The sequence below is a fragment of the Schistocerca cancellata genome, chromosome 8 (assembly GCF_023864275.1).
Source record: "Schistocerca cancellata isolate TAMUIC-IGC-003103 chromosome 8, iqSchCanc2.1, whole genome shotgun sequence".
Classification (NCBI taxonomy): Eukaryota; Metazoa; Arthropoda; class Insecta; order Orthoptera; family Acrididae; genus Schistocerca; species Schistocerca cancellata.
This window is the reverse complement of record NC_064633.1, coordinates 283,404,901-283,421,423: the sequence shown is the minus strand read 5'-3', so window position 1 is coordinate 283,421,423 and position 16,523 is coordinate 283,404,901. Positions and strand designations below refer to the sequence as shown.

Genomic DNA, 16,523 nt, shown 5'->3' with positions numbered 1-16,523 from the left:
GGGAAGTTTGGGTAGCATCTTTACGAGTGATTTTACAAATGAAATGTAGAAGAACCTAAGGTACAATAGCAATTTTGTTATCTAAACAAGACCGGGAAGAGGGGGGTGGGGGGGTGCGGCAACCGTGCCTAGTGTAAAGCAATTTATAAAAAACGAAAGTAACAGATTCATAATTAAATTTTTATCATATTTTTTATCATACAACTGAAATGGCCATTTTCATCATGACAAGATTGGGGTAACTGCAGCATGCACAGAGGTATTTAAGCAATTATTCTCGATACACGCTTGGAATGGGAAGAAATCCTACTGTGTGGTACCACGGTAGGTATCCTCTACACAATGGTTTCCAGGCTATGTAAGTAGACGCAGGCAAAATTCTGAGTGCCACTAGTATGATGTGTTTGAAATGCTGAGGAGTGGGTGCTCGTCCGCGGCTCGTGGTCGTGCGGTAGCGTTCTCGCTTCCCACGCCCGGGTTCCCGGGTTCGATTCCCGGCGAGGTCAGGGATTTTCTCTGCCTCGTGATGACTGGGTGTTGTGTGATGCCCTTAGGTTAGTTCGGTTTAAGTAGTTCTAAGTTCTAGGGGACTGATGACCATAGATGTTAAGTCCCATAGTGCTCAGAGCCATTTGAACCATTTTTTAGTGGGTGCTCAGCGGTGCTTGGCGACAAACACTAATGTGACAAAACATTATGGGATAGCGATATGCTCATATGCAGATGGTGGTTGTATCGCGTACACAAGGTATAAAAGGACAGCGCATTGACGGAGCTGTCATCTGTACTCAGGTGATTCATGTAAAAAAAAAAAATCCGACAGGGCTACAGCCACACGACGGGAATTAACAGACATTGAACGCGGAATGTCAGTTGGCGCTAGACGTGTGGGATATTCCATTTCGGAAATCGTATTCCGAGACCCACAGTGTCTAGAGTGTACGGAGGAGACCAACTTTCAGGCATTACCTCTCACCGTGGACAACGCAGGGGCCGACGGCCTTCACTTAACGGTCTAGAGCAGCGGCGTTTGCGTGGAGTTGCATGAAATAACCGCAGAAGTCAATGTAGGACGTACGACGAACGTACCCGTTAGAGGAATGCGGCGAAATTTGGCGTTAATGGGCTATGGCAGTAGACGAGCGACGCGAGTGCCTTTGCTAACAGCACGACATCGCCTGCAGCGCCTCTCCTCGGCTCGTGACCGTATCGGTTGGACACTACACGACATGTACGAGGTAATCCCAACAGAAAGGTCTCCAATTTTTTTTATAAGTACATAGACATGTTTATTTCTACAATGGTTTACATCCGTTTACAGTGTGAACATTTAGCTAGTTTTCAACATAATCACCGTTTCTGTCCATGAATTTTTGCAGACGCTGTGGCAGTTTTTACATGCCCATGTCATACCATTTCGCCGCCATGCTGTTCAGAAAGTTATGAACCTCTTCTTTCACCTCGTCGTCGGAGCTGAATCGCTGGGACCACAATTAACGCTGACAGGTACTGTAAGACTCTGAAAAAACTCAAACGGGCAATTTAGAACCGGAGAAGGGGAATGTTGAACAAGGGCGTACACATTCTCCATGATAACGCTCGCCCAAACATCGCTCGATAAACCGTTGCTCTCCTGCAACAGTTTACGTGGAACATAATCACCCATCCTTCGTATAGTCCTGACTTGGCGCTCAGGGACTATCACCTGTTCCCTAGATTAAAAGAAAATTTGGCCGGAAAGCGATTCAGCTCCGACAACTAGGTGAAAGAAGAGGTTCACAACTTTATGAACAGCATGGCGGCGAGATGGTATGACATAGGCATACAAAAAGTGCCACAGCGTCAACAAAAATTCATCGACAGAAATGGTGACTATGTCGAAAAATAGCTAAATGTTGAAGCTGTAAACTGATGTAAACCATTATAGAAGTAAACAGGTCTATGTACTTATAAAAAAATAGAAAACCTTGCTTTTGGGATTACCCTCGTAAGCCGTGGCTTGGTTACTGTCGTGTTGGCAGAAGAGCCAACACCGTGTTACTAGTGGAGGCCGAAATGCACGCGTTTTAGCTCACGCAGGCTGGCGTGAGGAGGGAAGAACTATACTGACGTCAGGTCTGGAACATGACAAGGAATTAGAATTCAGAAAGTGGGCGTAATTAGTTTAATACTTAACTTTAATCCATTAATGATGAACGTCGCTCTTGACGGGACATGATTCACAATATTATCTGTTCAGAATACATTCGTAGTAACTGAATATGGCGCCTTGCTAGGTCGTAGCAAATGACGTAGCTGGAGGCTATGCTAAACTGTCGTCTCTGCAAATGAGAGCGTATGTAGACAGTGAACCATCGCTAACAAAGTCGGCTGTACAACTGGGGCTAGGGTTTCTCTAGACTAGACCTACCGTGAGGCGACGCTCGGTCTGCAATCACTGATAGTGGAGACACGCGGGTCCGACGTATACTAACGGACCGCGGCCGATTTAAAGGCTACCACCTAGCAAGTGTGGTGTCTGGCGGTGACACCACAGACACAGAGGCGCGATTTCAGTTGGTAAGAAAAATAGGAGACCTTACTTTTGAGATTACCCTCGTAAACCTTGGTTTGGTTACACGAGACGCGATTTCAGTTGGTAAGAGCTGATGGTAGGGTTCGAGTGTGGTGCAGACCCCACAAAGTCATGGATTCTAGTTGTCAATGAGGCACTATGCAAGTTGTTGGTGGCTCCATAATGGTGTAGTCTGTTTTACGTGGAATGGACTGGGTCCTCAGGTCCAACCGAAGCCATTGTTGACTGGAAATGGTTATGTTCGGCTACTTGAAGACCATTGGCAGGCATTCATGAATTTCATATTCCCAAACAACGATAGAATTTTTTAAGACAATGCGCCATGTCACCGGACCACATTTGTTGGCGATTGGTTTGTAGAACAGTCTGGACAATTCGAGCGAAACAGCTGGCCACCCAGATCGCCCGACATGAATCCCATCGACGCTTTATGGTACATAGTCGAGACGTGAGTTCGTGCACAAATCCTGCACCGGCAACGCTTTCGGAGTTGTGGACGGCTGTAGAGGCAGCGTGGCTCAATATTTCTGCAGGGAACTTCCAACGATTTGTTGAGGCCATGCCACGTCGAGTTGCTGTACCGCGCTGGGCAAATGGAGGTACGGCACATTATCAGGAGGTATTCCACGACTTTTGTCCTCTAAGTTAGTGTAGTGTTGAGGTGTCAGGTGCTTCGCTGACGAGGTCTGCACGGTGTGCAGGTGTGGAGGGCGGCGCGCTGTCGGGGGAGAGCCGTGGCTGGAACGACGCGGTGCGGGGCGTGTTCGGGTTCTCGCCGCGGCGCGCTCTGGAGGTGCTGTCGGTGTTCGTGGCTCCGCAGCTGCGCCCGCTGCGGCTGTTCGCGCCGAGATTCTTCGGCGCCGCCCCCGAGAGCTTCTACCGGCACGCCTTCGCGGAGCTCTCCGAGCATCGGCGATCGGCGGCGGAAACCGGCAAGCCGGCGCACGTGTTAGACATGCTGATGGCGTTCGCTCGCAGAGGTGAGGCGCGGCGCTCTCCTTGTGTCTCCACACTTGACCCACTCTGCTACACAGAATGCGAGGTCGAGGTCGGCAGTCCGGAGTGGCAACGGCAACTTCTTCCTCTCATAATGTTTAGGCTTTATGCGCACGTGCAAGTGTGTGTGTGTGTGCGTGTGTGTGTGTGAGAGAGAGAGAGAGAGAGAGAGAGAGAGAGAGAGAGAGAGGTAGAGATGCTGACAATTGCAATATTCAAGTAGCTTCGTGTCCAGGTAAGCAATACCATAAACGCAAGTTTTGCCTGTTACTTGGCCGGCCGCGGTGGTCTCGCGGTTCTAGGCGCGCAGTCCGGAACCGTGCGACTGCTACGTCGCAGGTTCGAATCCTGCCTCGGGCATGGATGTGTGTGATGTCCTTAGGTTAGTTAGGTTTAAGTAGTTCTAAGTTATAGGGGACTGATAACCACAGCTGTTAAGTCCCATAGTGCTCAGAGCCATTTGAACCATTTGAACCTGTTACTCGTCCCCATTTTTATTCCACTTTTCATTCGCTATTACAAGGAGCAGACAGAGCTGTTAGAGATCCTGAGCGGTTCTCATTAGCCTATAGCCCCAGCAAGCTGGGTCTGGGGCAGAGGTAATCCCAAATGGGAATCTTTGGGAGGGGACTTACAGTCCTGGGATTCATCTGATATCTGCTGCCAGTATGTGTAACCTACAGGATGGCGCACGAAATGTGTTACCAATTGCTTCTTTCACAATTTACATTAGATATCCCGCTGGGATCTCTACACCAGTACCAGCAGAGCTTGGAAAAACAAATGAGCTACGAAATGACGTGTAATTCACGATACTGCCGCTAGGAGACTAGTAAGCAGCAATGGCTGACAATGGAAGACTGACGACACAGCAACGATCGGCAATTGTGTTACTTTTTCATGAAACGAAAAGCTTTGTTGTGACTCAGAGGCGTTTTCGACAACAGTTTAACACACGATGGGTCCCTTGCAAGAAGACCATCCACGGGTTGTACGATAAATTTGTACAGGAAGGAACAGTATTGGAAGCGAAGCGACCTCGGGCTAAGCCTGTTTGTTCGCCGAAGAATATTGAAGCAGTACGAGTTGCTGTACGGAGAAGTCCCGGGAAATCGTGTAGAAAGGCAGCAGTGCAACTGGGAATATCCAGACGCTCCGTTCAACGCATTCTTAAAAGTGACCTCCATATGTACCCATACAAGATGACCTGTGCACAGAAGCTCACTGAAGAACATAAGCAGCAGAGGCTACTGTTTGCTCAGTGGGCGGAGGATAGGGAAGAAACTCTTAACAACGTTTGGTTTTCAGACGAGGCGCATTTTCATTTAGACGGTGTGGTTAACAAACAAAATGTACGCCTTTGGGCCACTGAAAACCCACAAGTGCTTCATGAACGACAACGTTATGCTCCGAGGATTACAGCGTAGGCAGCAATTTCCAGTCACGGACTTGTTGGACCATTTTTCTTTGAAGAAACTGTGAACAGCGAGCGTTATTTGAGCATGCTTCGCAATAGCTGCATTCCACAGCTTCTTGCTACTGCCTTGCCCTTCAACACGCAGTGATTCATGCACGATGGAGCAAGGCCACATACTGGAGTTTTTACACGAGCATTTCGACAAGCGAATCATTTCACTCAGGTTTCCAGGTCGCTTCAATGACGGACAAAATTGGCCCCCCAATAGTCCAGACCTCCATCCATGTGACTTTTTTCTTTGGGGGTACCTAAAGGAAAAAAATTTCCCGAAACGTCCACATGATTTAATGGAGCTCAGAAGATTTATTCTTCAAGCTTGCAGTGAAATTACGGAAGACATGTGCCGTAGGGTAATCACTAACTTCAGTGTTCGTTTGAAGGAAGCTAGAAAACGAAATGGTGGACATATTGAGCATATGCTGAGTTAGAACAAATATCCATGGACGGCTCTTCATTGTAGTATATGTTCCTTTCAGCTTGTATTGACAATAAAGTTTATATTCAAAAACAAAATGGTAACACATTTCGTGCGCCACCCTGTAGAATTAGATACCCTCGATAGCTTAAATCGCTTAATAAAGGCAAGGCCTCTGGTCGAGTTGAGTTTACAGTCTTTAGATTTTGGTGATTTATCTTGTCTAAATCATTTTGCAATTAATTTTGATCATTTGATGATTTTACGAGACGGTGAATGGCAGCATCATCTGCAAACAATCTAAGAGAGCTGCTCAGATTGTCTCCTATGTCGTTTATGTAGATTAGGAATAGCAGAGGGCCTTTAACATTTCCTTGGGGAATGCCAGATATGACTTCTGTTTTACTCAATGACTTTTCGTCAGTCCTACGAACTATAAGCTTTCTGGCAGGAATTCACAAATTCAGTCGCACAACTGAGACGATGTTCAACAGGCACGCAATTTAATTAGAAGCAGCTTGTGAAGAACGACATGAAAAGCCTTATGTAAATCTAGAAATATGGATTCAAGTTGAGATCCCCTATCGATAGCACTCATTACTTCGTGAGGATAAAGAGTTAGTTACGTTGCACAAGAACGATATTTTCTGAATCCGTGTTGGCTGTTTGTCAGTAAATCGTTTTCTTCGAGATAATTCATTATGTTCGAACACAGTATGTGTTCCAAAATCCTACTGCAAATAGACGTTAATGATATGGGTCTGTAATTCAGCGGATTACTCCTTTTGCTTTCTTGGGTATTGGTGTGATATGTGTAGGTTAATCTCAGGTATTACTGATATGGTTTTCACCAATATACACGAGGACGGTTTGTGCATGTCTCTACCTATTGTAAGCAAGTTATCCAGCCATACATACTTAGTTCAAATGTGTGTGAAATCTTATGGGACTTAACTGCTAAGGTCATCAGTCCCTAACCTTACACACTACTTAACCTAACTCATCCTAAGGACAAACACACACATCCATGCCCGAGGGACGACTCGACCCTTCGCCGGGACCAGCCGCACAGTCCATGACTGCGGCGCCTTGGACCGCTAGGCTAATCCCGCGCGGCACACTTAGTACTATCTGTGCGAAGTTGGGGCGGGTTGTTAGTGATAAATAAAAGCAGTGAGCACATCACGCAGATATTTGACCTCCGTTAAGGAAAGCTAAAGTCAGAGGAAGCTACTGAAATTTAGAAAACACGTCTTCACCACAGAATATAGTAATTACGTATCCCATTTATGCTTATACATCGTGATTCAGATAAGCTGTCCGCCTTAGCTATTTCCGGACCCGTTTGAGGTATAGCAATTCTGCTTTCGTCCAGATGAACTGTGAGACAGCCCACAGTAAATGATGCATAGTCTCTCTTCGTAACTATATTAATTACAAAGATGTCGGTAAAATGGTTCAGATGGCTCTGAGCACTATGGGACTTAACATCTGAGGTCATCAGTCCCCTAGACTTAGAATTTCTTAAACCTAACTAACCTAAGGACATCACACACATCCATGCCCGAGGCAGGATCCGAACCTGCGACCGTAGCATCAGCGCGGTTCCGGACTGAAGCGCCTAGAACCGCTCGTCCACAGCAGCCGGCAGGTGTCGTATCAACATCACGTTCCAAATGGAACTACAGTGCAGACTCGATTAACCAGATTAATTGTTGATGTCACTCTTTCTGATCATCGAAAATCTGAATAATAGAATGTCTAAAGAAAAGCGATTTTTTATAGTTCACTCTAGGAAGATGACCTCCGTCGATCGTGTATGGTAATCTTTCAGGTACGTTGTCACATGGTTATTTCATAATGTTACATTTTCGTATGTACATGCATATTTTCTTAAAATTACTAAAATATTACAACCTTAATAATGAAATACCTGACAAAAGCCGCATAGGACAGTCACTGTAATTTTGTTTAGTATTGTTGGTAATAGTCATTACACTGTAACGCTTTTTTATCTTCCTTGCTGCTACATCATGAATTCGTTATAATTCAATTAAATCACACTGTTGGTTTTTTTTTGAACTGTTTGAAAGCTGTTTCCAGGGCTTGAAATGCTGCATCATTTTCTGCTTCTACTTTTTCTCCTGTTTCATCTTCTTGAATTTCCTGCTGTTCGTTTGCCTGCATTATGTTTACAACATTTCGTCATCCGGCATGATCCGAAAACCTTGATCATTACTGTCACAACTTTGCCACTCTTTAATCTATGCCTCCACTACTCTCTCGCGTTTTCACGTTTTTAAGCACAGATGCGACGCGACTCACTGTCAGAGGCTTCTTTTTCTTTTTCTTTTTTTTTTTTTTCTTTGGTCATCATTCTACTGACTGGTTTGATGCGGCCCGCCACGAATTCCTTTCCTGTGCTAACCTCTTCATGTCAGAGTAGCACTTGCAACCTACGTCCTCAATTATTTGCTTGACGTATTCCAATCTCTGTCTTCCTCTACAGTTTTTGCCCTCTACAGCTCCCTCCAGTACCATGGAAGTCATTCCCTCATGTCTTAGCAGATGTCCTATCATCCTGTCCCTTCTCCTTATCAGTGTTTTCCACATATTCCTTTCTGCGTAGAACCTCTTCATTCCTTACCTTATCAGTCCACCTAATTTTCAACATTCGTCTATAGCACCATATCTCAAATGCTTCGATTCTCTTCTGTTCCGGTTTTCCCACAGTCCACGTTTCACTACCATACAATGCTGTACTCCAGACGTACATCCTCAGAAATTTCTTCCTCAAATTAAGGCCGGTATTTGATATTAGTAGACTTCTCTTGGCCAGAAATGCCTTTTTTGCCATATCGAGTCTGCTTTTGATGTTCTCCTTGCTCCGTCCGTCATTGGTTATTTTACTGCCTAGGTAGCAGAATTCCATAACTTCATTGACTTCGTGACCATCAATCCTGATGTTAAGTTTCTCGCTGTTCTCGTTCCTACTACTTCTCATTACCTTCGTCTTTCTCCGATTTACTCTCAAACTATACTGTGTACTCATTAGACTGTTCATTCCGTTCAGCAGATCATTTAATTCTTCTTCACTTTCACTCAGAATAGCAATGTCATCAGCGAATCGTATAATTGATATCCTTTCACCTTGTATTTTAATTCCACTCCTGAACCTTTCTTTTATTTCCATCATTGCTTCCTCGATGTACAGATTGAAGAGTAGGGGCGAAAGGCTACAGCCTTGTCTTACATCCTTCTTAATACGAGCACTTCGTTCGTCCACTCTTATTATTCCCTCTTGGTTGTTGTACATATTGTATATGACCCGTCTCCTTACCCCCACTTTTTCAGAATCTCGAACAGCTTGCACCATTTTATATTGTCGAACGCTTTTTCCAGGTCGACAAATCCTATGAAAGTGTCTTGATTTTTCTTTAGCCTTGCTTCCATTATTAGCCGTAACGTCAGAATTGCCTCTCTCGTCCCTTTACTTTTCCTAAAGCCAAACTGATCGTCACCTAGCGCATTCTCAATTTTCTTTTCCATTCTTCTGTATATTATTCTTGTAAGCAGCTTCGATGCATGAGCTGTTAAGCTGATGGTGCGATAATTCTCGCACTTGTCAGCTCTTGCCGTCTTCGGAATTGTGTGGATGATGCTTTTCCGAAAGTCAGATGGTATATCGCCAGACTTATATATTCTACACACCAACGTGAATAGTCGTTTTGTTGCCACTTCCCCCAATGATTTTAGAAATTCTGATGGAATGTTATCTATCCCTTCTGCTTTATTTGACCGTAAGTCCTCCAAAGCTCTTTTAAATTCCGATTCCAATACTGGATCCCCTATCTCTTCTAAATCGACTCCTGTTTCTTCTTCTATCACATCAGACAAATCTTCACCCTCATAGAGGCTTTCAATGTATTCTTTCCACCTATCTGCTCTCTCCTCTGCATTTAACAGTGGAATTCCCGTTGCACTTTTAATGTTACCACCGTTGCTTTTAATGTCACCAAAGGTTGTTTTGACTTTCCTGTATGCTGAGTCTGTCCTTCCGACAATCATATCTTTTTCGATGTCTTCACATTTTTCCTGCAGCCATTTCGTCTTAGCTTCCCTGCACTTCCTATTTATTTCATTCCTCAGCGACTTGTATTTCTGTATTCCTGATTTTCCCGGAACATGTTTGTACTTCCTCTTTTCATCAATCAACTGAAGTATTTCTTCTGTTACCCATGGTTTCTTCGCAGCTACCTTCTTTGTACCTATGTTTTCCTTCCCAACTTCTGTGATGGCCCTTTTTAGAGATGTCCATTCCTCTTCAACTGTACTGCCTACTGCGTTATTCCTTATTGCTGTATCTATAGCGTTAGAGAACTTCAAACGTATTTAGTCATTCCTTAGTACTTCCGTATCCCACTTCTTTGCGTATTGATTCTTCCTGACTAATGTCTTGAACTTCAGCCTACTCTTCATCACTACTATATTGTGATCTGAGTCTATATCTGCTCCTGGGTACGCCTTACAATCCAGTATCTGATTTCGGAATCTCTGTCTGACCATGATGTAATCTAATTGAAATCTTCCCGTATCTCCCGGCCTTTTCCAAATATACCTCCTCCTCTTGTGATTCTTGAACAGGGTATTCGCTATTACTAGCTGAAACTTGTTACAGAACTCAATTAGTCTTTCTCCTCTTTCATTCCTTGTCCCAAGCCCATATTCTCCTGTAACCTTTTCTTCTACTCCATCCCCTACAACTGCATTCCAGTCGCCCATGACTATTAGATTTTCGTCCCCCTTTACATACTGCATTACCCTTTCAATATCCTCATACACTTTCTCTATCTGTTCTTCAGCTTGCGACGTCGGCATGTACACCTGAACTATCGTTGTCGGTGTTGGTCTGCTGTCAATTCTGATTAGAACAACCCGGTCACTGAACTGTTCACAGTAACACACCCTCTGCCCTACCTTCCTATTCATAACGAATCCTACACCTGTTATACCATTTTCTGCTGCTGTTGATATTACCCGATACTCATCTGACCAGAAATACTTGTCTTCCTTCCACTTCACTTCACTGACTCCTACTATATCTAGATTGAGCCTTTGCATTTCCCTTTTCAGATTTTCTAGTTTCCCTACCACGTTCAAGCTACTGGCATTCCACGCCCCGACTCCAAGAACGTTATCCTTTCGTTGATTATTCAATCTTTTTCTCATGGTAACCTCCCCCTTGGCAGTCCCCTCCCGGAGATCCCAATGGGAGAATATTCCGGAATCTTCTGCCAATGGGGAGATCATCATGACATTTCTTCAATTACAGGCCACATGTCCTGTGGATACACGTTACGTGTCTTTAATGCAGTGGTTTCCATTGCCCTCTGCATCTTCATGTCGTTGATCATTGCTGATTCTTCCGCCTTTAGGGGCAATTTCCCACCCCTAGGACAAGAGAGTTCCCTGAACCTCTATCCGCTCCTCCGCCCTCTTTGACAAGGCCGTTGGCAGAATGAGGCTGAAGTCTTCGGCCGCCGGCCGAAGTGGCCGTGTGGTTCTAGGCGCTGCAGTCTGGAACCGCGAGACCGCTACAGTCGCAGGTTCGCATCCTGCCTCGGGCATGGATGTGTGTGATGTCCTTAGGTTAGTTAGGTTTAACTGGTTCTAAGTTCTAGGGGACTAATGACCTCAGAAGTTGAGTCTCATAGTGCTCAGAACCATTTGAACCATTTGAAGTCTTCGGCCGCCAATGCTGATTATTTATCAAAATTTAGGCAATGGCGGGGATCGAACCCGGCACCGAAGACGTTTTAATTATGAATCAAAGACGCTACCCCTAGACCACGGGTACTCACCCTCAGAGGCGTAGCGTTTGGCAACTGTCTTAACTCAAACAATAATGAAACGGCGCGGTCGGACAGTGCCACTGCGGTATGTCGGTGGACGCACGGAGTAGACTACAAAAATATTTACTCGCAGTTGACAAACTGGATAATTGCGAATCCGTATAACCGATATCCGGATAATCGAGTCTTCACTGTGTAGTAATTTCTGCTGCTGGTAATTTAGTTCTTTTTTTATGGAACTTAACTGCTAAGGTCAGTCCCTAAGGTTACACACTACTTAACCTAAATTATCCTAAGGACAAACACACACACCTATGCCCGAGGGAGGGCTCGAACCTCCACCGCGACCATCCGCACAGTCCATGACTGCAGCGTCCTAGACCGCTCGGCTAATCCTGCCCGGCAATTTAGTTCTAACAAGGGGAGAAACCCCGTCGCACCCCCTCACATTTAGTGGTAAAGTGGCCCAGTGGATAGCCCGTGAAAAACTGAACACAGATAAAACATGAAACAGAAGGTGTACTGAACAGTGAAAAAAGAAGGAAAATAGAAACAGTGAATGGTCCAAGCTCAAGTTTGCCAACATGGAGCGAGTTTGAATAGGTACGGCATCGCGGTTATGTGCGATGGAGGAAACCAATGTTAAAATTTCCCCAGTGGGTGTGTTGGACCTTCCATCGAGTTACGGACCCCCTTGAAGATGTCTCCCGCAGTCGGAGACCAAACGTTGGGAATCGACATAGCATTCATCAACCGACCACGGCATAACAGCCCGGATAATTATTAATGGACAAGATGGCGCTTAATAGTCACAAATATATAAGTACGTGGTATCACGTAACATTCCGCCAGTGCGGACGGTATTTGCTTCATGATACATTACCCGTGTTAAAATGGACCGTTTACCAATGGCGGAAAAGGTCGATATCGTGTTGATGTATGACTATTGTGATCAAAAAGCCCAACGGGCGTGTGCTGTGTATGCTGCTCGGTATCCTGGACGACATCATCCAAGTGTCCGGACCGTTCGACGGATAGTTACGTTATTTAAGGAAACAGGAAGTGTTCAGCCACATGTGAAACGTCAACCACGACCTGCAACAAATGATGATGCCCAAGTAGGTGTTTTAGCTGCTGTCGCGGCTAATCCGCACATCAGTAGCAGACAAATTGCGCAAGAATCGGGAATCTCAGAAATGTAGGTGTTGAGAATGCTACATCAACATCGATTGCACCCGTACCATATTTCTATGCACCAGGCATTTCATGGCGACGACTTTGAACGTCGTGTACAGTTCTGCCACTGGGCACAAGAGAAATTACGTGACGATGACAGATTTCTTTGCACACGTTCTATTTAGCGACGAAGCGTCATCCTCCCACTACAGCAACGTAAACCAGCATAAAATGCACTATTGGGCAAATGGAAAATCCACGATGGCTGCGACAAGTGGCACTCAGCGACCTTGGCGGGTAATGTATGGTGTGGCATTATGGGAGGAAGGATAATTGGCCCCCATTTTATCGATGGCAATCTAAACGGTGCAATGTATGCTGATTTCCTACGTAATGTTCTACCGATGTTACTACAAGATGTGTCACTGCATGACAAGCCGGCCGAAGTGGCCGAGCGGTTGTAGGCGATAAAATCTGAAACCGTGCGACCGCTACGGTCGCACGTTCGAATCCTGCCTCGGACATGGATGTGTGCGATGTCCTTAGGTTAGTTAGGTTTAAGTAGTTCCAAGTTCTAGGGGACTGATGACCTCAGCAGTTAAGTCCCATAGTGCTCCGAGCCATTTGTACCACTTTTTGAACCACTGCATGACAGAATTGCGATGTACTTCCAATATGATGGATGTTCAGCACATAGTTCGCTTGCGGTTGAAGCGGTATTGAATAGCATATTTCATGACAGGTGGATTGGTCGTCGAAGAACCATACCACGGTCCGCACGTTCACCGAATCTGACGTCCCCGGATTTCTTTTTGTGGGGAAAGTTGAAGGATGTTTGCTATCGTGATCCACCGACAACGCGTGACAACATGCGTCAGCGCACTGTCAATGCATATGAAAACATTACAGATGGCGAACTACTCGCTGTTGAGAGGAATGTCATTACACGTATTGCCAAATGCATTGAGGTTGACGGACATCATTTTGAGCATTTATTGCACTAATGTGGTATTTACAAGTAATCACGCTGTAACAGCACGCGTTCTCAGAAATGATTAGTTCACAAAAGGTACATGTATCACATTGGAACAACCGACATAAATGTTCACATGTACCTACGTTCTGTATTTTAATTTCAAAATCTACCTGTTACCAACTGTTCGTCGAAAATTGTGAGCCATATGTTTGTGACTATTACAGCGCCATCTATCACAAAGCGAAAAATGTGGTCCAACTAAAACATTCATATTTCTTTACGTACTACACGAATATGTAATAAAAAATGAGGGTTCCTATTTAGAAAAACGCAGTTGATATCCGTTTGACCTATGGCAGTGACATCTAGTGGGCCAACCATAGCGCCATCTGGTTTCCATCTTCAAGCAAGACAAGTTTCGTTCTTTGTAGTTTTTTCGTTTGACGCTTATTTCGTGAGATATTTGGCCCGGTCACGATCAATGGACCCCTTGTATATTGCATTTCTTCCTCTTGGATCATTCGCTGTTTCTATTTCGCTTTATTTTTCACAGTCCAGTAGGCATTCTTCCTGTTTTCATGCCTGATCTGTGTTCAGTTTTTGATGGGGTATCCACTGGGCCCTCTGACACCCTAAATCTAAAGGTGGGGTGGAGGGGGGAGGGATGGGGACTTTCCCTTGCCTTTTGAGTAGAACTGAGGAGACACGATATTGGTTGCAAAACTTGACTAAAATGTTGGAGGGAAATGTGTGTGTGGGTGGGGGTAGATCGTAGAGGGAGACCAAGAGACGAATCCAGTAAGTAGGTTCAAACGGATGTAAGTTGCAGTACTTATTTGGAGATGCACAGAGTAGCTTGGAGAGTTGTGTCAAACCAGTCTTTGGACTGAAGACTACAAAACAACATCATTTTGTACCAGCACGGTGGGTGCCTGTCACACTACTCGGTTGTGACTAGGAAAGAGGTTATCGAGCTTTTTCCTGCTCGCTGGATAGGTCTTGAAGGGATTTTCAGCTTGTCTGCACGTCTGCGTATATGACGCCACTGAACTTCTTCCTCTAGGTAGCCGGCCGTTGTGGTCGAGCGGTTCTAGGCGCTTCAGTCCGGAACCGCGCTGCTGCTACGGTCGCAGATTCGAATCCTGCCTCGGGCATGGATGTGTGTGATGTCCTTAGGTTAGTTAGGTTTAAGTAGTTCTAAGTCTAGGGGACTGATGACCACAGCAGTTAAGTCCCATAGTGCTTAGAGCCATTTGAACCATTTTTTCCTCTGGGTAAGCTCGAAGACGAAGTCTGTGCACAATTTCCAGCGAAGCAAGCTGATTTAAAAACATTGCACGTGCAATGACGTCGAAGGAAACTCATTAGTCTGTCCAGGAATGCTTGCACCAGCGACTGCAAACGAGTATTGCAGTATTTTGAACATCTAATGACATACAGGGAGGGGGGGACACACCATGCAATGTAGTATATCTTGTTGCAAATTGGCACCATTGCGAAAATGTAAATACTGCGTCGCGGCTGCAGTGCACTGTATACGTGCCAAGTCTTGGAGGTTATCTTCCTTAAATGAAACAATAAGTTTGTTGTTACCAGTCACCGTTTTATTTATTTCCACGACACCCATCATCGGGTGGATTTACATTAGTTAGTATGACATTTGTGTGTGTGTTGTGTTACGATTTTGGAGGAACTTGTGGCACTGCCTAGTGGAGAAACAAGTCACTATTTCAGAACATGCTTTAGGATTACTTTTGACAAAAACTTAAGCTGATATCTAATGGTGAACATAAAATAAGTAAACTGGAGTACCTCTAGTGGTCACAAGTTCCTTTCGCTGTCGTAATACATCACATGTATACTGTCACATTTGTAAACAAATATGGCGTCTGGAATCTGCTGGGTGCAAGGTTCGTATAGCAGAAGAGAAGACATAATCGCAAAGTGCAAAGAATATACATCGTAAAACATTATTACAGAATAATTGTTTAAAGCATTTTGAGGTGTTTGTTTTGAGGTGTCGAATATGTATGTGTGTACTTCAGGTGGTATATAAATCAAATTTTGACAAGTTAAAACAGCTAAACATTCGGACTCGTTTATACAATCAGGTGAAATGTTAAAATGGCTTAAACTTCATACTTGTTAATAACAATAAAGTGAAATGTTATGGACTTGAAGTACGATAATCATATTGGCTACAGCAGTAAAATCTTACATAGATGACACTATTTGATTGGGATTGATAAACAGATGTGAGAGGCTGGAGGAAGGAGGAGAGGAAGAGGGGGGGAGAGAGAGAGAGACAGACAGACAGACAGACAGACAGAGAGAGAGAGAGAGAGAGAGAGAGAGAGAAAGAGAGGGTGGAAAGAGTGACTATATGAGAGCAAACATTTACATGGCAAGGAGTCTTAAGATTACATGTTGCATATATTAGCTGCCTAAGGGTTGGGTAATACATTGGTTAATGCTATAAAATATGCAGATAGATATACAATTTGTGCCAGTAGTTGATGTACATACAGTTTCAAGCTGACAAGGGGTACAAGCTGTTGGTGTGATGAATTATCTGTAAATGAGGTCAATCTCTTGTACTCTTGGCAGCTGTCAATATTTATGGTAAGTACTAAGATGTGTGCACAAGTGTGTGTGTGTGTGTGTGTGTGTGTGTGTGTGTTTCTGTGTGTGTGTGTGTGTGTGTGTGTGTGTGTGTGCATTTTTATAGTGTAGGCAGTTGCTGAACACAGAGATGATACTATTGTAAATATTGTCATTTTTGTCATTTATGTTGGATTCTGGTTGTTTCGTTTGGTGTTTGTATATTTGGAGTGTTTCGAGGATGTATAGTTTTCTGCCTTTTCGTTGGATGTGTAGGATGCTAATACTTGTGTTGTTAACATGGTGTTTTGTTTCATGGAGGTGGGTTGCTATTGCTGATGTGTGGTATTCTTTGTTTTTTAGTGCTGCCACTCTCTGAAGACAAATATTATCAAGAAATTGAAATAATAAAACAAACAGCTATTGGAAATGGTTATTACAGCTCCATAGTAGAC

General features: G+C 44.4%; 1 protein-coding gene across 1 annotated transcript in view; it reads left to right on the top strand.

Moving 5' to 3' along the window:
• The window catches only part of LOC126095515 (cytochrome P450 6k1-like), a 187,719-nt gene that overhangs the window by 113,444 nt on the left and 57,752 nt on the right, over positions 1-16,523 (top strand). Inside the window, exon 6 of the mRNA XM_049910300.1 lies at positions 3,277-3,555. Coding sequence (XP_049766257.1) covers positions 3,277-3,555 — 279 coding nt within the window. The remainder of the gene's footprint in view (positions 1-3,276; positions 3,556-16,523) is intronic.